Below are 24,593 nucleotides of genomic sequence, written 5' to 3'. Positions count from 1 at the left end.
TCCGTTTGGAGCGGTGTGGAGGCACAATGCTCCCCAAGAAGCCACTAGGGCCACCGTAATCTCCTCACGCCCTTGCACAATGCAAGATGCCGTGATTCCACTAAGGGACCCTTGAGGGTGGTCACCGAATCCGTACAAATGGCAACCCTTGGGGGCGGTCACCGAACTCGTACACTTTGGCAACCCTTGGGGGCGGTCACCGGAACCCGTCAAATTGCTCGGGGCGATCTCCACAACCTAATTGGAGACCCCGACGCTTGCCCAGAGCTTTACACCACAATGATTGAGCTCCGAACACCACCAACCGTCTAGGGCGCCCAAGCACCCAAGAGGAACAAGCTCAAGGGCACCAGGCACCCAAGAGTAATAAGCTTCTCAACTTGTAACTTCCACGTATCACCGTGGAGAACTCAAACCAATGCACCAAATGCAATGGCAAGGGCACACGGAGTGCCCAAGTCCTTCTCTCTCAAATCCCACCGAAGCAACTAATGCTAGGGAGGAAAATGTGAGGAAGAACAAGAAGGAGAACACCAAGAACTCCAAGAACTAGATCCAAGGGGTTCCCCTCACATAGAGGAGAAAGTGATTGGTGGAAATGTGAATCTAGATCTCCTCTCTCTTTTCCCTCAAAAACTAGCAAGAATCCATGGAGGGATTGAGAGTTAGCAAGCTCGAAGAAGGTCAACAATGGGGGCAAAAACGAGCTAAAGAGATGGGGAACCATTGGGGAAGAAGACCCCCTTAAATAGGTCCCCACGAATCTGCCCGTTATGTGCAGAAACCTGTAGGACCGGTACAACCGGTGCACGAACCGGTACAACCGGCCAAAGCAGAGGAAAAACCAACCTGGGAAAAGCTCTAAGCGGTACAACAGCCTGGGGAACCGGTAGTACCGGTTAGACCGGTTGAACCGGTCAACAACCGCCCAAGAACCGCTCCAAAACAGAAACTAGTCCGGTGGTAGAGCGGTACATGGCCGGTACAACCTCCAGACCAATTCTAGAGTGGTACAACCGCTCCAAATACCAGTTGTACCGGTCAACCGGTACAACCTCTCTACGGCGGTACAACCTCTCTATGTAAAACAGGCAATATCAAAACAGCCACAACTTTCGCATACGAGCTCCGAATTCGATGAAACCAAGTTTGTTGGAAGGCTAGCAACAAGGGCTAACACAATCTTGATAGAAAAATCAATAAGAAGCAAATGAGAAAATGCCCATAATAAAATGGTGAGAACCCTTCCTTGGATAAGACCGGTAAAACCTCCAACACCGAAAACATCATAGAAGACGCATGCGAACTCCGTTTTCGATGAACTCAAGCTTGTCATCAAAATGACCATAAGCTCTAAGACTCACAAAGAGAACCAAACAAGAACAAAGAAACATGATGCAAGGATGCAATGGTTTGAGCTCTCTACTAACGATACGATCAAGCTACCAACTTGAGAGCCCCCCTTGATAGTACGGCAAACGATCCTATAACCCGGTCTCCCAACTACCACCACGAGACCGGTAAAATAGAAATCCTATCAAGGGCAAACCTTTGCCTTGCACATGGTCCACTTGAGCTAGATGAAGACGATCTTGACTCCCTCAAGTTGGACCACCTTTCTTGATTGCGTTGGCTCGATGAAGACTAGATGATTGCTCCCCCATAGTCCACTATGGGTGAGTGACTCTTCGGCACATCTTCACAATTCCATTGACACCACAATGGATGGCAAGATTCAAACTTGATTGCTCCCCCATACTCCATTATGGGTGAGCCACTCTTCGTGTTGCTCCACTTGAACTTGCACACAGCAAACTTGATGACGATCACCGCTTGATGTCATCCTCCATGGGTTGTATGGGATCTTCCTCTTGTCGCAAGACCATGGAATCATACCTAACCCCACAAAGAACTCTCACGTAGACCATGGGTTAGTACACAAAGCATAATGGACAATGCTTACCATACCATGGGAACACTTGGTCCCTCTCGGTACAACTTGTGCGCTTTGTGTGTTGATCAACTTGAATCACTCTCTGTACTTAGTCTAGATTAACCTTGAATCTTTCCAACTCTCTTCATTTGGATGATGTCTTGAAGGTAAACATGAATGATCACATAATCTTCTTCTTCAAGACATGCTTGCAATAAGCTCAACACTCACATGACCAATCTTTGGATAATTCCTTAATAGCACCTTGGTCAAATCATAAACTCCTTGAAACCAACACATGGACTCCAAGAAAAGCCTATGGACATCCCTTCAAATATAACTCAAGGCAACCATTAGTCCATAGAGATTCTCATCAATTGCCAAAACCAAACATGGGGGCACCGCATGTTCTTTCAATCTCCCCCATTTTGGTAATTGATGACAATCACTTTCAAGAGAGTTTATACAAGGTATTATGCATCACCATGCAATGCAACAACCAATAGTGCATGCGAATGAGATGCAAATGCTAAGGAACAAAACCAAAGCAAGAGGAGATAACTCTCTAAACTTCTCCACAAAACTCTCTGAAACTTCTCCCCCATTGGCATCGATTGCCAAAATGGGCGAAAAGCTAAGAAGACCAATATAAATTGTGGTCCTCCATAAATTGTGTATTTCTCAACAAGAGAGTGGAATGCAATACACATATCCAACGGTTAATACTTGGAGGAACACAAACTATATTGAGGCCCAAAGATTGCAAAAGAATGATATGCCACAAAGACATAACAAAGATAGAAACAAGCAATCAAGCAATCAAAAGATACCAATTGAAGCAAGCATTCAAAGGATATCAATTGAACCAACTAGACCAAAGATCCTATGAGCCACATGAATGAAGGATATTATGATAAGAGCGGAGCAGTGTTCTAAAGAAACTAGAGAAGCTCCCCATGATTTGTGCACATCAAGAATTTTTGTATTTGGATACAAAGTGCACAAAATAGGATCATATCTCCCCCAAAATTCATAGAAACTTACAACAAGTGCAACTGAGCATATAGGAAACTAAGCCTAGTACTTGCAACAAACACATGGTTGAGCAACAAGTAAAAGAGGCAACTTAAGAAAGGGCTCAACCAAAATGATGTGTGTGAGTCATGGCGAAGCACTTGAGAAGACTAAAATTAGGATGAGCATTAAGCATCAACATAGTCTTGAAAGAATGAGGCACATGGTGCAAGGCCCATCATTCCCACACACAACTGTCAAATGGGTTCACTAGCTTACTAATAAGCAAAAGAGAACCTATGCTTGTGACAACCCGTGGTGAAGATAGACGAGGGGAGGCTCATCAAGACGAGGGATACCAATTAAGATGGCAAAAACCTCGTAAAGATAAGCAAGAGGAAAATAATCTTCACCACACAAGAGCGCAACAAGATGCAACGATAGAGGACACGCACTCAAGGCAAAAGCTTTCACGGAGCCACCAAAGAAATAACATAAGAAAGACAAGGTGGACGTGAAAGAAAAGATATCAACTAGAGATGTAATTTCTCTCAAGTGTATAAGGTTCTATGTAGACTAAATCATGATGATATATATATCTACAAAGAAGGATGTACACCCGAAATAGTTACAACACGAAGGAACAAGATATCCACAAGGAAGTCATAAATATACCAATAAGATATTTGCTTGAAAGCATATCACTTGGCTAGATAAGGTCTTATTGTATATAAATGAAGTCCAAACACACATCCATCAAAGGCATCACAACTAGCAACGAGAGATCATCGTTGGGATGCTTTGAGAAAGGAAACAAGTATCACAAGATATGAAATGAATATCATGCCAAGATGCAACCTACACAAGGTTGAATGCAAGAGGAGAAAGCATGAATAGATACTTGTTACCGAGATATCATTGGAAGGATGTAGTAGATACCAATTGAAGGTAGATAGTAGTTCATTGATCATCCTTGCTTGACTCCAATATGCACATGGTGACAACACCTTCCTTGTGAGTGAGCCGAGCATCCAATGCATCTCCAAATGTTCCTAGAAGAACAACACAAACTAAACGGTACCCAAACTCACCGGGACCAAATAGTTAGAAACACCACTACATAGGACAAACTCCACATAAATATGTGCATATGAATTTCATCCACATCTCATCCAAATTGAGACTAGGTGGAGTTCCCCTTATATATTGAGGTACAGAAAGAAAGCATGCCAAATGAAATACATGAAGTAAACATGCATGCTCAAGACTTTCAAAATCCGAAACCTAAAGAGAAAGAAATTCCAAGTGAAAAGGATACCAAATGGAGAAATCATCACTTGGAAGATATCATTAAAGATACATCAAGGAATGAGATATCCATTGATACACACTAAACTAAAGATGTCAAACTCCCAAAGAGAGGATGGTTCCAAACAAACCAAGCTCTCAACACAGTTTCATGATGTCACAAAGTACCAAAAATAAATGGCTTGCCTTCCACCAAAACACACTTGATAAGGATCACAAGAAGAGCGTTTTAGAGAAAATAGAATAGCTCCCCCACAAGTTGTGCTTTACATAGGATTTGCACTTGAATACAAAATGCACAAGGTGGGATCATCACTTTCACTAAATCTAGAAAACACTAGACAAGAACAAGAAATAAACAAGATCCACAAGTGGTAGGGAAGACAATGGGAGTTGACACAAACTTGGCAAGAGATAAGGCAAATAAAAAGCAAACGCCAACGTGAAGATGATCAATAATTTCTACCACACATAAGTGATTACCAATTGTCAAAAGACAAGAAGTATTTGGAAATAATTCCCGTTGTAGATAGCAATGATATCCAACATCATCTTCACACCAAACACACGCAAATTGCAACTTGTAGAGCTAACATGCCACCTAGGAACAAGATAATTTACAATATCAATTCTAGGTGACAATATCTCAAATGTACACATTTTCTAGGCTTGTAATATGCACTTAGCATATTACTCCCCCATAATGTGATACCAATAAGAACTAAACAAGAGGCAATAAGAGGATCCAACACGAGATAATCAATGGAATTTTTAGAATTTGAATTTCTCATGAGAGATATACCACCTAGCGACTAGATAATCTTGTAATATCAATACTAGATGGTATTCCTCATGTACACACATTTATAGGATTGTGAGGTGCACAAAGCACATCACTCCCCCAAAGTGGGATGTTCCATTGATCTCTCACACGAGCCAACTAGGATACAACCAAGATGCACTAAGGCTCAACGAACGACACACAAGTACATGATGTGCAAACCAACACACACATACTTGATTGCTCAAGATAATCAAGTTGGAAGCACAACATATACAAACACATGCAAGGAACAAAACCAAAACATGTAAGTGGGGCAAGTAACTTTCAATGTAAGCAATTTTAAGTACAAGTTACCGCAAGGAGGCACATTGGATATAAGATATAAACTTGATGATTCAATTGACTTGGCTTGAGACAATAAGAGTGATGAAGTCCCCTTAATTCTTCATAATGTAGCCAAGTCTCCAATGCCCTCCAACAACACCTATTGATCAAGTTTGAGCTTGTTGATCCCCAACCAAGTTGGGTCCTAAGAGGTTAGTCACAATAGGTTTGGCTACCCAAATGGTTCTTTGCTTGACACCACTTTGAGTACCAACAAACTTGGCAAACACATTGCCAACCTTATCCTTACCAAGAGAATAGATATCATCAATAATAATTGGGTTGGATAAGTTACCACTAGTGCATGAAGAAGCGACGTGACCTTTCTCACGACATAAGTAGCAACGTCTACTCTTCACTTTCTTCTCACTTGATTTCTCAATTTGAGAAGCATTAACTTGAGTCTTCTTGGGAAGAGGCCTTTCTTCAACTTGATGTTGAGCATGAGATTGAACTCGTGCCCTCTTCCCTTGTTGCTTGACACTAATGGCCTTCTTCTTCAATGGGAAAGATCTAACATGATGCCCTTCTATTTTGCACTTGAAGCAAACAATCTTGGCTGAATTCTTGACTTGTTTTGGCCCTTCTTTTTGTTAAACTTGGACTTCTTCTTCTTATTGGAGTTGAATCCAAGTCCACCTTTGTCATTGGGGGATTTTTGCACACTCAAGATATTGTTGAGTGTGGATTTCCCTTCATGACACTTTTCCAAGTCTTTCTTCAAAGAAGTGACTTGGGCCTTGAGCTCTTTGATTTCCTCTACATGGTTAGTCTCAACACAAGTACTATAGGAAGTATAAGCTTCATCGTTAGAGCAACAAGGCAAGGAAAGCAATTCATCACAAGATGTACCAACATTGTGAGTAGATGAATTACAAGGATTAGCACATGGCAATATACTATTTTGACTAGAAGTAGTGATAGTATCCACATGAGGCTCACTAGATGTTACCTTAGCAATCATGGCCTCATGAGCTATCTTTAGCACACTATGGGATACTAGAAGATCATCATGAGAGCTTGAGCGCTTTTCATGACTTTCTTCCAATTTCCCATAGTTGCAAGATAGCACCTCAAGTTGAGCCCGTAGCTCAACATTCTCCTTCAAAATGGATGCTTCACAAGTAATAGAATTAGTAGCACAAGCATCATCATTAACAACAAGAGGAGAAGGCAACTTGGCAAGATCTTTCAAATAAGAAGCTTCAAGTTGAGCATGAGACTCGGTGAGTTTGATGAGCTCACCCTTGATGACCCTTGAGCCATTTTCGAGGTGCTCAAAATCCTCAAGGAGTCTAGCATGAGAAACTTCAAGCTTAGCATTTTTAGTTTCAAAAACATTGGCCACCTTAAGAGCTCTATCAGTAGATTCCTTCACTCTAGACAATTCTAGAGCAAAAGTCTCCTCAAGAGATTCCTTGGTGGTTTGTTCAAGTTCAAGAGCTTGAGAGAGGTCCGCAATCTCATTAGCGTAATCACACCCATGACCTTCCATTTTATCAATGGTGGCCTCATGCTCCTCTAGATGAGATTCCAACTCCTCAATGTATTTCTTGCCATCAATGGCAATGGACATTATTTCCATGAAGTTGGAACGAGCAATTTTATTTTTATGAAGAGCTTTAAAAATCATTTCCCCCTTAGTTTTTAAGGAGGCAACATTATCATTCTCTTCATCATTATCCTCATCATCATTAGCATCAACATCATCATCAAGAGACATATTGGGGTACAAAGTAGGAGATACCTTTGACGCCTTAGCCATAAGGCAAAAAGCAATAGATGATGATGTAGGATCCCTTGAGTCACCATTAAACACCACATCTTGTTCCATGGAGTGTTCGGTTTCCACTACATTGTTAGCACAACAATTCGAGGAAATAGATGCATTTTTATCATGGCAACAAGACATAGCAAGCATATCATCATGAGATTTAGTCAAGCAATTTCTACATGATATGCAAGGACTATCAACACAAGCATGTGAAACATTTGGAGTGCTCGAAGTGTTAAAGCCCAAAGAAGGAGCATTGCAATAATATAGTGATGAAGGATCATCCACAATAAGCATACTATCATCATTGCAATGACCAACACTACTCACCATGTCATTACCTTGTGGCAAACCACATGTAGGTGAAGTAGAAGAAGTTGAGAAGACTATACGACCGGAGGTGGAGGGAGAAAAATCATTCCCACAAATCTTGGACACACCATATTTATCTTGAAGCTTCGTCCACAACTCATGAGCATCTCGGAACGGCATGAGTTGAAATATAACTACATTGCTCAAAGCATCGAAAAGCACATTAGAAGCTTGAGCATTGAGATAAGAGTTTTTCTCATCCTATAAAGATAATCTTTGGGGATCCTTTGGAGGAGAAAAACCCATATCTACAATTCGCTCTAAATTTGGGTCCATGACCCTAAAGAGATTAAGCATGCGAATTACCCAAACATCAAAATTTGTGCCATCAAAACTAAGAGTGTCAGAGAATCCTAATCCCCTAGTCGACATCTTTACTCTCTAGGTAGTAAAGCCTAATAAAGAGAGACGATGCTCTGATACCAATTGAAAGATCGTGGATGTCGCCTAGAGGGGGGGGGTGAATAGGCGCTCTAAATAATTACGGTTTAGGCTTGAACAAATGCGGAATAAACCTAGCGGTTAATTTGTCAAGCACAAAACCTAAAACAACTAGGCTCACCTATGTGCACCAACAACTTATGCTAAGCAAGATAAGTAACTATGCGATAGAAAGATATATGACAAAGAACAATATGGCTATCACAAAGTAAAGTGCATAAGTAAAGGGCTCGGGTAAGAGATAACCGAGGCACGCGGAGATGATGATGTATCCCGAAGTTCACACTCTTGCGGATGCTAATCTCCGTTTGGAGCGGTGTGGAGGCACAATGCTCCCCAAGAAGCCACTAGGGCCACCGTAATCTCCTCACGCCCTTGCACAATGCAAGATGCCGTGATTCCACTAAGGGACCCTTGAGGGCGGTCACCGAACCCGTACAAATGGCAACCCTTGGGGGCGGTCACCGAACCCGTACACTTTGGCAACCCTTGGGGGCGGTCACCGGAACCCGTCAAATTGCTCGGGGCGATCTCCACAACCTAATTGGAGACCCCGACGCTTGCCCGGAGCTTTACACCACAATGATTGAGCTCCGAACACCACCAACCGTCTAGGACGCCCAAGCACCCAAGAGGAACAAGCTCAAGGGCACCAAGCACCCAAGAGTAATAAGCTTCTCAACTTGTAACTTCCACGTATCACCGTGGAGAACTCAAATCGATGCACCAAATGCAATGGCAAGGGCACACGGAGTGCCCAAGTCCTTCTCTCTCAAATCCCACCGAAGCAACTAATGCTAGGGAGGAAAATGAGAGGAAGAACAAGAAGGAGAACACCAAGAACTCCAAGAACTAGATCCAAGGGGTTCCCCTCACATAGAGGAGAAAGTGATTGGTGGAAATGTGGATCTAGATCTCCTCTCTCTTTTCCCTCAAAAACTAGCAAGAATCCATGGAGGGATTGAGAGTTAGCAAGCTCGAAGAAGGTCAACAATGGGGGCAAAAACGAGCTAAAGAGATGGGGAACCATTGGGGAAGAAGACCCCCTTAAATAGGTCCCCACGAATCTGCCCGTTATGTGCAGAAACCTGTAGGACCGGTACAACCGGTGCACGAACCGGTACAACCGGCCAAAGCAGAGGAAAAACCAACTTGGGAAAAGCTCTAAGCGGTACAACAGCCTGGGAAACCGGTAGTACCGGTTAGACCGGTTAAACCGGTCAACAACCGCCCAAGAACCGCTCCAAAACAGAAACTAGTCCGGTGGTAGAGCGGTACATGGCCAGTACAACCTCCGGACCAATTCTGGAGCGGTACAACCGCTCCAAACACCAGTTGTACCGGTCAACTGGTACAACCTCTCTACGGGGCGGTACAACCTCTCTATGTAAAACAGGCAATATCAAAACAGCCACAACTTTATTCGATGAAACCAAGTTTGTTGGAAAGCTAGCAACAAGGGCTAACACAATCTTGATAGAAATATCAATAAGAAGCAAATGAGAAAAGGCCCATAATAAAATGGTGAGAACCCTTCCTTGGATAAGACCGGTAAAACCTCCAACACCGAAAACATGATAGAAGACGCATGCGAACTCCGTTTTCGATGAACTCAAGTTTGTCATCAAGATGACCATAAGCTCTAAAGAAACATGATGCAAGGATGCAATGGTTTGAGCTCTCTACTAATGATAAAATCAAGCTACCAACTTGAGAGCCCCCCTTGATAGTACGGCAAACGATCCTATAACCCGGTCTCCCAACTACCACCACGAGACCAGTAAAATAGAAAACCTATCAAGGTCAAACCTTTGCCTTGCACATGGTCCACTTGAGCTAGATGAAGACGATCTTGACTCCCTCAAGTTGGACCACCTTTCTTGATTGCGTTGGCTCGATGAAGACTAGATGATTGCTCCCCCATAGTCCACTATGGGTGAGCGACTCTTCGGCACATCTTCACAATTCCATTGACACCACAATGGATGGAAAGATTCAAACTTGATTGCTCCCCCATACTTCATTATGGGTGAGCCACTCTTCGTGTTGCTCCACTTGAACTTGCACACAGCAAACTTGATGACGATCACCACTTGATGTCATCCTCCATGGGTTGTATGGGATCTTCCTCTTGACGCAAGACCATGGAATCATACCTAACCCCACAAAGAACTCTCACGTAGACCGTGGGTTAGTACACAAAGCGTAATGGACAATGCTTACCATACCATGGGAACACTTGGTCCCTCTCGGTACAACTTGTGCGCTTTGTGTGTTGATCAACTTGAATCACTCTTTGTACTTAGTCTAGATTAACCTTGAATCTTTCCAACTCTCTTCATTTGGATGATGTCTTGAAGGTAAACATGAATGATCACATAATCTTCTTCTTCAAGACATGCTTGCAATAAGCTCAACACTCACATGACCAATCTTTGGATAATTCCTTAATAGCACCTTGGTCAAATCATAAACTCCTTGAAACCAACACATGGACTCCAAGAAAAGCCTATGGACATCCCTTCAAATATAACTCAAGGCAACCATTAGTCCATAGAGATTGTCATCAATTGCCAAAACCAAACATGGGGGCGCCGCATGTTCTTTCACTTATATATAAAAATGGAGGGAGTACAAGCTTCATATTACAAGCCAGGGCCCTCGAGGGCTCGAATACAAACGAGTCAGCGGAAGCAACAATATCTGAGTACAAACATAAGTTAAACAAGTTGCCTAAGAAGGCTATCACAAACAACAACAATCGAAAAGGCAAGGCCTCATGTCTGGGAGCTTCCTAACTACTCCTGGCCGTCGGCGGTCTCCACGTAGTAGTAGGCACCCTCGGGGTACGTAGTAGTAGCCGTCAGCGGGATCAGTTGGCTCCTGGGCTCCGTCATCTGGTCGCAGCAACTGGGAAGAATGGAAAAGGGGGGAAAGGTAGCAAACAACCATGAGTACTCATTTGAAGTACGCGCAAGACTGACATCAGATCTATGCTAGTATGCATCAGTATCAAAGGGAAGGGGTTGTACTTGTGTACTATACTGCAGAATGCTAGAAATAGAGGGAAAGGCCTAGTTTGTCGAAGACTAGCATCTTTAAGCATCTTGCAGCATTTATAAGAGTATAGAATAGCATTTTATAATTAAAAAGCATGTTGTAGCATTAACGCCTAGAAATCCTCCCTCGACTCCCTGCGAGAAAGTAATCCCGGAGCCATCATATCCATCTCACATCTCAGTATCCAGTTCTAGTTGTATAGATCGGGATACAACTCCAAGTCGTCCTTTTACCGTGGACACGGCTATTCGAATATATTAACTTGCCTACAGGGGTGCACCATATTTCCCAACATGCTCAATCATCTCTAGTCGGACACACTTTCCTAGGTCATGCCCAACTTCGGAAGATCAACACGTCCTAGCCCAACCTAGGCTCAAAAGAGAGGCCAGCACATCGGTCTACATCCTAAATGCGAAGGGGTCATGGGCCAATCGCCCTTTGCAATCCTGTGCATTACCAACGCGACCGGTGTTAGTCCTGGCAACCTCCTTAAACAAGGCAGGTGCTTATGCAGGCCACCCGGGCGCACGCCACTAAACCGCTGACGTCTGAAGAGCTTCGGCTGATACATACGATGCCGGTTTCCCATAAACTTGTCTCGCGTGAAGGTTAGTGCGTATAGGTCAACGACCAACTCAGATCAAATACCCAATCTTGTTAATGACTTGGGAGCGTGCGGTGACGATCAGTACTCCTGTTGCCCCGTCTCGAGGACTTGCGGCAAGGGCCAGGACCAGCCCACTCCAGGGTGGTCTGCCTACCCGGTCGTGCCTCGTAATTATCTCGTGGGTACCCTCCAGGTCAACCCGGCTTCACATCACTCGCGGGTACCCCTCGGGGCCGAACCAATGTCATAATGGTCCCGTGGTAAAGTCAAAGTAATTGTGTGTCCATAACACCAAAAGGGAATCTGAGGGATCACCCTTGATGGAATCCACTAGATGTAATCATCAAGGTGAACTTAGGAGGAATCACCCTCGAGGTTCACACTTGCGATGTTGCACGACAGATTCATATCGGGAATGGTGAAGGAGGAATCACCCTTGATGAGCACGACAGATTAAGTACACTACAGGGTTATCATCAAGAGTGTGTTATGAGGTATCACCCTCGACACTCGATAGTAGCTCTGCAGAGTTGTACAACGAACGGGGGTGTGATGAGCTGTGTTGGTCCCTGGACGTCGATCACGTTGATCATGTCACCTGGTAATCCAGCGGGGGCAACAGGAATAAGGTGAGGGGCCACTGATGGATCACTAACCAACCTATACTAAGCTGTTTAGGATAAGTAGGTAAAGTACAATGAGCAGGTTACAAAAGCAGGCTATGCATCAAAATAGGAGCAATCAAGTACAATAGAAAAATCTAATGCAAGCATGAGAGAGAAGGGATTGGGTGATATCGGAATGATCAAGGGGGGTTCGCTTGCTTGGAAGCTCTGCGGCAAGTGGCTGGACATCAGAGGTGTAGTCGTACTCGGTGGCGTCAGTGTCGGTCTTGGGGTCTACCAGAGAAAAAGAGGGGGAGGAAACAATGAATATAAAGCAAACAAGTGTAATACTAAGCATGACATGACGATATGCAGTGCTAGGAGTGTTCTAAGGCGACACTACACGTTACAGGAGGAGAGGGAAAACATCCGGAGGGGTTTTCCCTGTGTTTGGCATTTTCCAGACTGGCGAAAGAGAGGGGACGATTCCATGTTCGACATGCTAGGGTCATGTGACAGATGAACGGATGGCATATTCAGATTCGTTGGATTTTTCATCTCTGATTTATTGGTTTGATTTGGCCAACTAGATTGATTTATCTTGCCATGAGAAGAAGTGCTTTGTAATGGGTTCGATCTTGCAGTGCTCAATCCCAGTGACAGAAAGAGACATGACATGTATGTATCGTTGCTATTAAGGGTAAAAATATGGGATTACTTTATACGTGAGTTTATATTGTCTACATCATGTGTCATCTTACTTAAGGCGTTATTCCGTTTTTCCATGAACTTAATACGCTAGATGCATGCTGGATAGCGGTAGATGTGTGGAGTAATAGTAGTAGATGCAGAATCTTTTTGGTCTACTTGTCTCGGACGTGATGCCGATATATGATCATTGCCTTGGATATCGTCATAATTGTTTGTTTTTCTATCAATTGCCCAACAGAAATTTGTACCCACCGTACGCTATTTCTTAAGAGAAGTCTCTAGTGAAAACTATGACCGCTGGGTCTATCTTTCATCATATATTAAAACCAAAATACCTCGCTGCAATTTTCTTTTATTTATTTTATTTTGTATTTTTGTTCAATCTATCTATCAAAAACGATACCGTTTTATCTTGCTCATAACCATTGAGGGATTGACAACCCCTCTACACGTTGGGTTACAAGTATTTGTTGTTTGTGTGCATGTACGGTTTAATAGTCGTTCCTTGGTTCTCCTACTGGATTGATAACCTTGGTTACATGAAACGAGGGAAATACTTATCTCTCCTATACTACATCACCCTCTTCTCTTCGAGGAAATCCCAACACAACTCACAATTAGCATACGTTCATCGAGTGAATACACATGTTTTAGTCCCTTATGCAAGTGGTGTCGACAACCGACCTCCAAAATGAAAAAGACTCATGACAAGTGCTTTTAAGAAGAGTAAAGTGAAGCTTTTCTTTCTCATTCTTAAGTCAACCATCATTTGAATTCACACATATTCGCCGAATAGGCTAAAGCCAGAAAGCCACAACAAACCCTAAGTCAAAGGTAGTCAAGTGGTAAATTTCAGTCGACCCCACTTTGCATGCCAATTTTGGTTGGACAACCTTGGTTTGTATCTTTGTCCTCACTTGGGGTGATTTAATAGCCGTACATGTGTAGGACTATTCAGGTGTCCTCGGCCTCGGGGTATTCCCATCATGACAAGTGTTGGACTATTCAGGTGTACTTAGCCTCATGGATTCATAGTGCATAATTGTCTGCCCCCGATGTTTGTTTTGTGGCTGCCTACTGGACGGATTGCCTGGCCAGGCATTGCAGCTGGATTATTCTGGCACTTCCAGGCGAGACTGTCCATTTGTGTAATTTTGTCTAAAAATGCTAATTATTCTCCCACTATATAAGTCACCTACCCTTTGGGAAGTAGGTTGACCACTCCATTCCAAACATTCTAGATCTGAGAAGAACGCTACCCACACTCTCCCACCCTAAAATGTTTGATTCCTTGAGAGATTTTTAAGGTATTTGAGAGAGGAGCACCCTAGCCAAGATTCAACCTTTATCTCTCTCGTGACCAACCGATTTCTTGATTTGAGCAAGTTTCGAGCTTTCCTCCTTCAATCTTGTTACTCTTGGAGATTGGAGAATCCTAGGAGGTAGGAGTCACCGACAAGGAATCAAGTTGTGATTTAGCTCGTTATGTGTAAAGATTTGGAGGCCGCCTCAAGGTCTGGCACAAGTGGTTGAGAATCACCTTTGTGATTATATCTCAAGGAGAATAATGCGAGGCACTGTGGTGTAGGAAGCCTTTGTGTGGTTTCCCGCCTCTCCAACGGTTATTAGGTTTCCTCCAAGGAAGTGAATATCTAGATACATCTTTGTCTTTTTGTGTCTTCGGTTATCTCTTACCAAAGCTCGTTCACTTAGTGCATTACTTTGAACCATTACCTTGCAAGCTTCATGTAGGCTATCACACCATTATATTTCGCAAAGACTGAATTTGGTAAGAAAAAAGTTAGATTTTGTAGGGTCTTATCCACCCCTTTAGGTCCATCTAGATCACACTACACGCATCCACCTCTCACGTAGTGGCTTCGCACTATGATCTCGTTGTATCATATGTCTTTTCGTTGTGAACCTCCCTTTCCCATCCCCCTTCCATCCATAACCCTTCTCCACTCCCCTCCACCCGTCCAGAGGTGTTCCATGACTTTTGTTGTCCATCCCGAGGTTTGTCTATCATGGGCTCCACTGTGAAGCGGCAAGAAGGTAGAGGCGAGGCCTTGTCGCAAGCACTGGCAGACTAGATAGAGAAATAAATGGAGAAATAAAGAAAGGAAAACTATTGGTGATCCTACATCTCACTGTGTTGTTAAAGAATGTAGATATTACTGCAGATGAGGGTATATTTTGTGGGTTGTCAAAGTAGAGGAGCCCTCAAATAGCTCTTTGGAGGGTTATTTCGCAGAATATAGTTCTAATGGGGTTGTGAGGACTATTACTGGAGATGCTCCAATGTTAATAAATTTTGGAAAAAAAATCATTAGGTTAAATACTTAATATGTATTTGCAATGTTACAAAATTAAAAATCCAAACTTGAAATGTAGCAAGAGAAATTAGAAATAACGACTTGACCAAATTCACGGCCAAATTTGACTAGCTACTGTATGTATCTACAAAAGGGTTTATCTTGTATGTTTATAAAGTTGTGCTTGAGCTTGGATTTAAATATATGAATGATTTTTTTTGAATTTTGAGAACTTGTAAATATAACTAATGGAAGTGGGCACCACGAGTTCTAATGTGATTGATGTGATCTTGACGGTGATGATAGCTAGCGGAGGCGCGTCAGATGCAAGCGGCAAATTTGATAGTGATGAGCCAGCTGTCATGAGCTGGCGTGGTCTTCAGAGTTGCACTAAATTCTCGCTCTTATGAAATACTTCCTCCTTTTAAAAATAAGTTTCACGGTTATTTTGGAAGTGAGGGAGTATGTAAATTTCAGTCGCTTTAAAATAGGAAAGAAAAGACAATATTAGCAATACATTATCCCCACCCAACAAAAATGAACATTACTTACTATTCTGTCCCAAAATAGTGTGTATCATAACTTTTTAAGTCAACATATGTAAACTTTGACGGATGTTTTAGAGAAAATTGTATCTATAGATTACTAAATCAAATACTATTATTAGATTTATAATGAAATATATGGTATGATATATAATGTGTATTGTAGATCGGATAATTTTCTCCATAAACTTAGTCAAGGTTTGTGAAGCTTGACTTTTATGAGACCAATGCTCTCTATATTATTCGGCCGAGAGACTAGAATTGGAAGTCTTTCCGTTATTCAATCACGGTTCATCACATCCAATAATTATTTGCAACTTCAAATACCTTTTATTTTTTGAGTGTTCTACTAGGGTTATCAATTCCGCAAATCCTTCTCACATAGATTTTAGATTACATGAAGACCAGAATGATGGAAAAGGATGGCGGTTGCATATATGTTGATCTAGAAGCTAATATTGAACGTGGCAGTCCTTGGAACAGCTCAGGAATAGACGGCTCAGCTCTTGGCTTTTGCTGCTGGAATTTGAGGCCTTGACTAACAAATCAGCATCATCAAGTCAAGATGATTCGTTGCTGCTCTTACATCCTGCCAATGTGGTGTACGGTACACAAGAAATGTGAGGGGGCAGAGATATAGTTCTGCTGCATCTCCTCCCTTATGCATCTCTTATAATATTATATCCTATGGTTGTCTGGCTCATCTCTGCTTCATGTCATCATCGGCTTTGATCTCAGAAACCATGTCCTTTTTGGGAGGAGTGCTGCAGTCCCCGCCCTTCGCCTGAGCAGCTTCCCGGTCTCGTTGAGGATAGTATTTCTGTTCGGCGAGGAAGGTGAGCGCGTCCACGACGTCGCCGATCTTGGGCCTCTTGCTGGGATCCTCCTGCATGCACATGGATGCGATGGCGAGCGCCTGGTACAGCCCCTTCACCGGGAAGTCCTTCCCCAGCAACGGATCAGCCAGCCTCACGAACATTTTCCTGTCCCTGATCAGAGGTGCCGCCTGCATATAGAAGTGGTCACGATCTTGTTAGTAATTTGCATTGGATTAAACGTTCGATTGGAGTGAGTATATGCTTAGTTGCTTACCCATTGGATGAGAACCTGCTCCTCCGTGGGCTTGGTGGGGTCGATGGCCCGCCTGCCGGTGATGAGCTCGAGCAGCACGACGCCGAAGCTGTAGATGTCGGACATCTTGGTGAGCTTGCCGGTCATGGCGTACTCGGGAGCGCAGTAGCCGTAGGTGCCCATCACCCTGGTGCTGACGTGGCTCTCGTCGCCGAGGGGGCCGAGCTTGGCGAGCCCGAAGTCGGAGAGCTTGGAGTTGAAGTCCTTGTCCAGGAGGATGTTGGAGGCCTTGAGGTCCCGGTAGATGACCGGCGGGTTGGCCACCTCGTGCAGGTACTCGATGCCCTTGGCCGCGCCCACCGCGATCCTCATCCGCGTCTGCCAGGGGAGCGCCTTGGCGTTCTCCGGGAGATCTGCATGTACGACAGATCCATCGATCAGCCAAGCCGACGACAAGGAAGGAATCGAACTCGAACGCATGCAACAGCTTACCTAGGAGATGATCCTCCAGCGAGCCGTTGGGCATGTACTCGTAGACGAGGATCCGCTGGTCGAGGTCGGTGCTGTAGCCGAGCAGATTGACGAGGTTGGGGTGGCTCAGGAGGCTCAGCATCAGCACCTCCACGAGGAACTCGCGGTTCCCCTGGAACCCTTCCTTGTCCAGCCGCTTCACGGCGATATCCTACGTTACAAAGATGAGACTCATCCACGTTACATGAGAAGGGAATGATCATGCAATCTGCTGCAGATTATTGATCGGCTTGTTGCAGTAGTCACCTCGTTGGTGTCCTTGAAGTGCCCCTTGTACACCATCCCGAAGCCGCCCTCGCCCACAAGGTTGTTGGGGCTGAAGTTGTTGGTCGCCGCGGACAACTCACGGAAGGTGAGCACCCTGCTGGGGATGTTCTGGTTGGTGATCCGCAGGATCTCCTCGGCCGCGTACACGTGACTGGTAACGTCTGCAGCACGCACGCGCATGTTGCAGTTCGTCAAATATCGGCATCAAACCAATCGGCAGCCTCATGTAAAATCCTAGTGTCATTTTGGTTACCTGACTTGGCCGAGATGTTGTTGACGAGGTCGGCGATGGCCTCGCACTCTGCGCGCCTGGTGAGCTCGGTGAGGCTGACGCAGGGGACGCAGCTGAACTTCTTGCTGGACTTCTTCTTCCTCCAGAAGCGCTTCTTCCTCGATCGCTTGTGCTTGCCGGGCGTCAATGGTTGTTCCTTGCCGCGCACACCACACGGAGATGAAGAGCCGCCGCCGAGGAGCATCTTGCTGTTACATTTCCTCACGGCGGACGACAACAGCCCCATCGCAGATCGACGCGAGAGTGGCCGAGGACACCCTCGTACCGATCTGCGGGGTCCGGTTGGACGAATTCGTCAGGGATATATACTTGAACAGCCATGCACACAAGGATCTGTGGACGGGAATGCTAAAGCTTATTTGGTCCTCAGGGAGGCGAGGACCCAAATTTGGTAAAGTGTGCGCTCTTGGTTCCGGTTCCTGCCACGCCACGGCGTCAACTTTCGCACCGGGAATAGGGAGCGGACGCATGGTGACCTGCCGCTGAGGCCCAGTCTGGGACGACCAAGTTGACACCCTGGACATTCTAGGGACCCCTCAAAAAATAAGGAAATTCTAGGGCCAACAAATGTTCTCCATTCTTTTGATAATTTTTCACTCCATGTTGCATTTCCATTTGCCTAATACCTAATCCCGGCAATTACATGGAAATTTGTATAACTTTTTTGGTGAGAAAACCTTCCGGTGTTCCAATTAAATTGGGCACGAAGTTGATTCTTTTTTTGAACAATTTGGCACTCCTTGTCTTGTGATCTTATCCACACTTGTTATATTCTTAGGAGACTATACTCTTGAATCCCCTCACAAGAATATCCGGCCTCTTATTGATGGAAATATGCCCTAGAGGCAATAATAAAATGGTTATTATTATATTTCTTTAATAATGATAAAGGTTTATTATACATGCTAGAATTGTATTGACCGAAAACTTAAATACATGTGTGGATACATAAACGAATACCGTGTCCCTAGTCAGCCTCTACTAGACTAGCTCGTTGATCAAAAAAGATGGTTAAGGTTTCCTAACTATAGACATAAGTTGTCATTTGATAACCGGATCACATCATTAGGAGAATGATGTGATGGACAAGATCCATCCGTTAGCTTAGCATAATGATCGTTCAATTTATTGCTATTGCTTTCTTCATGTCAAATACATATTTCTTCGACTATGAGGTTATGCAACTCCCGAATACCGGAGGAATGCCTTGTGTGCAATCAAACGTCACAACGTAACTGGGTGATCATAAAGATGCTCTATAGGTATCTCTGAAGGTGTTTGTTGAGTTGGCATAGATTGAGATTAGGATTTGTCACTCCGAGTATCGGAGAGGTATCTATGGGCCCTCTCGGTAATACACTTCATAAGCTTGAAAGCAAATGACTAAGGAGTTAGTTACGAAGTGATGTATTACGGAATGAGTAAAGAGACTTGCTGGTAACGAGATTAAACTAGGTATAGAGACACCACGATCGAATCTCAGGCAAGTAACATACCGATGGACAAAGGGAATTATGTATGTTGTCATAACGGTTTGACCAATAAAGATCTTCGTAGAATATGTAGGAGCCAATATGGGCATCCAGGTTCCGCTATTGGTTATTGACCGGAGAGGTGTCTCGGTCATGTCTACATAGTTCTCGAACCCGTAGGGTCCGCACGCTTAACGTTCTTTAACGATATAGTGTTATATGACTTATATGATTTGGTGACCAAATGTTGTTCGGAGTCCCGGATGGGATCACGGACATGACGAGGAGTCTCAAAATGGCCGAGAGGTAAGATTGATATATGGGATGATGGTATTCGGACACCGAAATAGTTTTGGAGTGCACCACGTACTCATCGGATCATCAGAAGGGGTTCCGGGCACCCCCGAGAAGTGTTGAAGGAAATATGCCCTAGAGGCAATAATAAAGTTGTTATTTTATATTTCCTTATGTCATTATAAAAGTTTATTATTCATGCTAATTGTATTAACCGGAAACTTGATACATGTGTGGATACATAGACAAAATACCGTGTCCCTAGTAAGGCTCAACTAGACTAGCTCGTTGATCAAAGATGGTTAAGTTTCCTAACCATAGACATGTGTTGTCATTTGATAAACGGGATCACATCATTAGCACAATGATGTGATGGACAAGACCCAATCGTTAGCTTAGCATTATGATAGTTCAGTTTTATTGCTATTGCTTTCTTCGTGTTAAATACATATTCCTTCGACTATGAGATTATGCAACTCCCGGATACCAGAGGAATGCCTTGTGTGCTATCAAACGTCACAACGTAACTGGGTGATTATAAAGATGCTCGATAGGTATCTCCGAAGGTGTTTGTTGGGTTGGCATAGATCGAGAATAGGATTTGTCACTCCGAGTATCGGAGAGGTATCTCTGGGCCCTCTCGGTAATACACATCATAAGAAGCCTTGCAAGCAAAGTGACTAATGAGTTAGTTGCAGGATGATGTATTACAGAATGAGTAAAGATACTTGCCGGTAATGAGATTGAACTAGGTATGAAGATACGGATGATCGAATCTCGGGCAAGTAACATACCGATGACAAAGGGAATAACGTATGTTGTCATAACGGTTCGACCGATAAAGATCTTCATAGAATATGTGGGAGCCAATATGAGCATCCAGGTTCCGCTATTGGTTATTGACTAGAGAGGTGTCTCGGTCATGTCTACATAGTTCTCGAACCCGTAGGGTCCGCACGCTTAACGTTCGATGACGACATTGTATTATATGAGTTATGTGATTTGGTGATTGAATGTTGTTCGGAGTCCCGGATAAGATCACGGAGATGACGAGGAGTCTCGAAATGTTTGAGCGGTAAATATTGATATGTAGGACGATAGTATTCGGACACCGGAAGTGTTCCGGAGGGTACCGGGTACATATCAAAGTACCGGCGGGGTTACCGGAACCCCCAGAGGGAAGATATGGGCTATATGGGCCATGAGAGGGGAGCACACCAGCCCACAGGGGGTGGCACGCCCCCCTATGGAAGGAGGCCGAGTGGGAGAAGGAAAAGAGGGGGTTCGGCCCCCCTTCCTTCTCTCTTCCCCCTTCCCTTTTCTTCTCCAGCAATTATGGAAGGGGGAGGCCGAATTGGGGAAGGCACCAAGTAGGATTCGTCCTACTTGGGGCGCCCCCTGACTGCCACTCCTCCCCTCCCACCTATATATATGTGGGGAGAGGGGCGCCTAGAACACACAAGATCAATTGTTAGTCGTGTGTGGTGCCCTCCTCCACGGTTTACACCCCCGGTCATATTCTCGCGGTGCTTAGGCGAATCCCTACGCAGATCACTTCACCATCACCATTACCACGCCATCGTGCTGATGGAACTCATCTACTACCTCGACACCTTGCTAGATCAAGAAGGCGAGGGACATCACCGAGCTGAACGTGTGCAAAACTCGGAGGTGCCATACGTTTGGCGCTTGAACGGTCGGAGCTAGAATAAGTTCGACTACATCAACCACGTTGTCAAACGCTTACGCTTACGGTCTACAAGGGTACGTAGACACACTCTCTCCCCCTCATTGCTATGCATCTCCTAGATAGATCTTGCGTGAGCGTAGGAAAATTTTGAAATTGCATGCTACGTTCCCCAACAAGTGTATGGGCCTTATGGGCCAAAGGGGGGACATACCAGCCCACAAGGGGGCTGGTGTGCCTTTTCCCTTGGCTGGCCGGCCCTAGGGGAAGGAAAGGGCAGGGGTGGCCCCTCCTTCCACCTCCTTCCTTCCTTCCTTCCTCCCGCACTCCAAATAAGGAAGGGGGCTGCCACTTGGGGGCGTCTCCTGGCTGCTCCCTCCACCCCGCACCTATATATACGTGGGAGCGGGCGCCTAGCACAAGAACAATATTATCATAGCCGTATGCAGCTCCTCCCTCCACCGTTTACACCCCGGTCATAATTTCGTCATGCTTAGGAAAATCCCTCCAGAGATAACTTCACCATCACCATCACCACGCTCTTGTGCTGCCGGAACTCATCCACTACCTCGCTGTCTTGCTGGATCAAGAAGGCATGGATGTCATTGATACGTTCATTTTGCATCATGTTTACCTACTGTTATTTATATTGTTTCTATGCATAATAATGCTTTTTGAAGTAATTCTAATGCCTTTTCTCTCATAATATGCAAGGTTCACACAAAGAGGGAGAATTTCGGCAGCTGGAAATCTGACCTGTAAAAGCTACGTCAGGCCACCCATTCTGCACAACTCCAAATGAGCTGAAACTTCAGAGGAATTTTTATGGAATAAATAAGAAATAATGGAGCAAATAACTACCGGAGGGGGGCCACCTGGTGAGCACAAGACACCACGGCGCGCCTGCCCCCCCCCCCCAGGTGCGCCCTGGTGGGTTGTGCTCAGCCCAGCCCACCTCCGGTGCCCCTCTTCTGGTATTTAAGTCATTTTGACCTAGAAAAAAAATAAGGAGATGACTTTCGGGATGAAGCGTCGTCGTCTTGAGGTGGAACTTGGGCAGGAGCACTTTTTCCCTCCGGTGGAGCGATTCTGCCGGGGGAACTTCCCTCCCGGAGGGGGAAATCGTCGTCATCATCATCACTAACAACTTTCCCATCTTGGGGAGGGCAAGCTCCATCAACATCTTCAACAACACCATCTCCTCTCAAACCCTAGTTCATCTCTTATGTTCAATCTTTGTACCAGAACTATAGATTGGTGCTTGTGGGTGACTAGTAGTGTTGACTACATCTTGTAGTTGATTACTATATGGTTTATTTGGTGGAAAATTATATGTTTAGATCCATTATGTTATTTAATACCTCTTTGATCTTGAGCATGATTATCATTTGTGAGTAGTTACTTTTGTTCTTGAGGTCACGGGATAAATCTTGTTGCAAGTAATCATGTGAACTTTATATGTGTTCGATATTTTGATGGTTGTGATTCCCTTAGTGGTGTCATGTGAACGTCGACTACATGACACTTCACCATATTTGGGCCTAAGGGAATGCACTGTGAAGTAGTTATTAGATGGTGGGTTGCGGGAGTGACAGAAGCTTAAACCCTAGTTTATGCGCTATTCTGTAAGGGACTGATTTGGATCCAAAAGTTTAATGCTATGGTCAGAATTTATTCTTAATACTTTTCTCGTAGTTGTGGATGCTTGCGAAGGGGTTAATCATAAGTAAGAGGTTTATTCAAGTAAGAACAGCACCTAAGCACCGGTCCACCCACATATCAAATTATCAAAGTAGCGAACACAAATCAAACCAACATGATGAAAGTGACTAGATGGAATTCCCGTGTGCCCTCAAGAACATTTTGCTTATCGTAAGAGACCGTTTTGGCCTTTCCTCAAAAGGTTGGGCTACCTTGCTGCACTTTTGTTACCATTATTGTTAGTGCTCGTTACAAATTATCTTGCTATTAAACTACTCGTTACTTATAATTTTAGTGCTTGCAGACATTACCTTGCTGAAAACCGCTTGTCATTTCCTTCTGCTCCTCGTTGGGTTCGACACTCTTACTTATCGAAAGGACTATGATTGTGTTGGGGAATGTAGCAATAATTCAAAATTTTCCTACGCATCAACAGGATCAATCTAGGAGATTCTAGCAAAGAGAGAGAGAGAGAGGATGTGCATCCTCATACCTTTGAAGATCGCTAAGCGGAAGCGTTACTAGAATGCGAATGATGGAGTCGTACTCGCGGCGATTCAAATCGTGGAAGATCCGATCTAACGCCGAACGGACGGCGCCTCCGCGTTCAACACACATACAGCCTAGGGATGTCTCCTCCTTCTTGATTGAGCAAGGGGAGAGAAGTTGAGGGAGAGCTCCGGCAGCACGACAACGTGGTGGTGGAGCTTGCAGTTCTCTGGCAGGGCTTCGCCAAGCACTACTACTATGAAGGAGGTGTTGGGGAGGGAGAGGACTGTGCCAGGGGAAGGGTGTGGCAACCCTCCTGATGTCTACTATGCAACCTTCTTCTTGTAGACGTTGTTGGGCCTCCAAGTGCAGAGGTTTGTAGAACAGTAGCAAATTTCCCTCAAGTGGATGAACTAAGGTTTATCAATCCGTGGGAGGCGTAGGATGAAGATGGTCTCTCTCAAACAACCCTGCAACCAAATAACAAAGAGTCTCTTGTGTCTCCAAAACACCCAATACAATGGTAAATTGTATAGGTGCACTAGTTCGGCAAAGAGATGGTGATACAAGTACAATATGGATGGTAGATATAGGTTTTTGTAATCTGAAAATATAAAAACAGCAAGGTAACAAGTGGTGAAAGTGAGCGTAAACGGTATTGCAATGCTAGGAAACAAGGCCTAGGGTTCATACTTTCACTAGTGCAAGTTCTCTCAACAATAATAACATAATTAGATCATATAACAATCCCCCAACATGCAACAAAGAGTCACTCCAAAGTCACTAATAGCGGAGAACAAACGAAGAGATTATTGTAGGGTACGAAACCACCTCAAATTTATCCTTTCTGATCGATCTATTCAAGAGTTCATAATAAAATAACACGAAACTATTCTTTTCGTTCGATCTATCATGGAGTTCGTACTAGAATAA

The 24,593-nt window shown here is 44.3% G+C and overlaps 1 protein-coding gene across 1 annotated transcript; it reads right to left on the bottom strand.

Moving 5' to 3' along the window:
* Window positions 1-16,266: 16,266 nt before the first annotated feature.
* On the bottom strand, window positions 16,267-18,278 carry LOC119277254 (probable serine/threonine-protein kinase PBL23). Its single transcript, XM_037558511.1, has 5 exons — window positions 17,979-18,278; window positions 17,705-17,886; window positions 17,420-17,609; window positions 16,949-17,340; window positions 16,267-16,862 (listed from the first exon to the last, which is right to left on the bottom strand). Exons 1-5 carry the CDS (start codon window positions 18,241-18,243, stop codon window positions 16,557-16,559), a joined length of 1,335 nt encoding a protein of 444 aa, XP_037414408.1. The 5' UTR covers window positions 18,244-18,278; the 3' UTR covers window positions 16,267-16,556.
* Between the last annotated feature and the right edge of the window lie 6,315 nt (window positions 18,279-24,593).

Source organism: Triticum dicoccoides, chromosome 3B (assembly GCF_002162155.2).
Source record: "Triticum dicoccoides isolate Atlit2015 ecotype Zavitan chromosome 3B, WEW_v2.0, whole genome shotgun sequence".
NCBI classification, from domain to species: domain Eukaryota; kingdom Viridiplantae; phylum Streptophyta; class Magnoliopsida; order Poales; family Poaceae; genus Triticum; species Triticum dicoccoides.
This window is presented reverse-complemented; position numbering and strand designations above follow the sequence as displayed.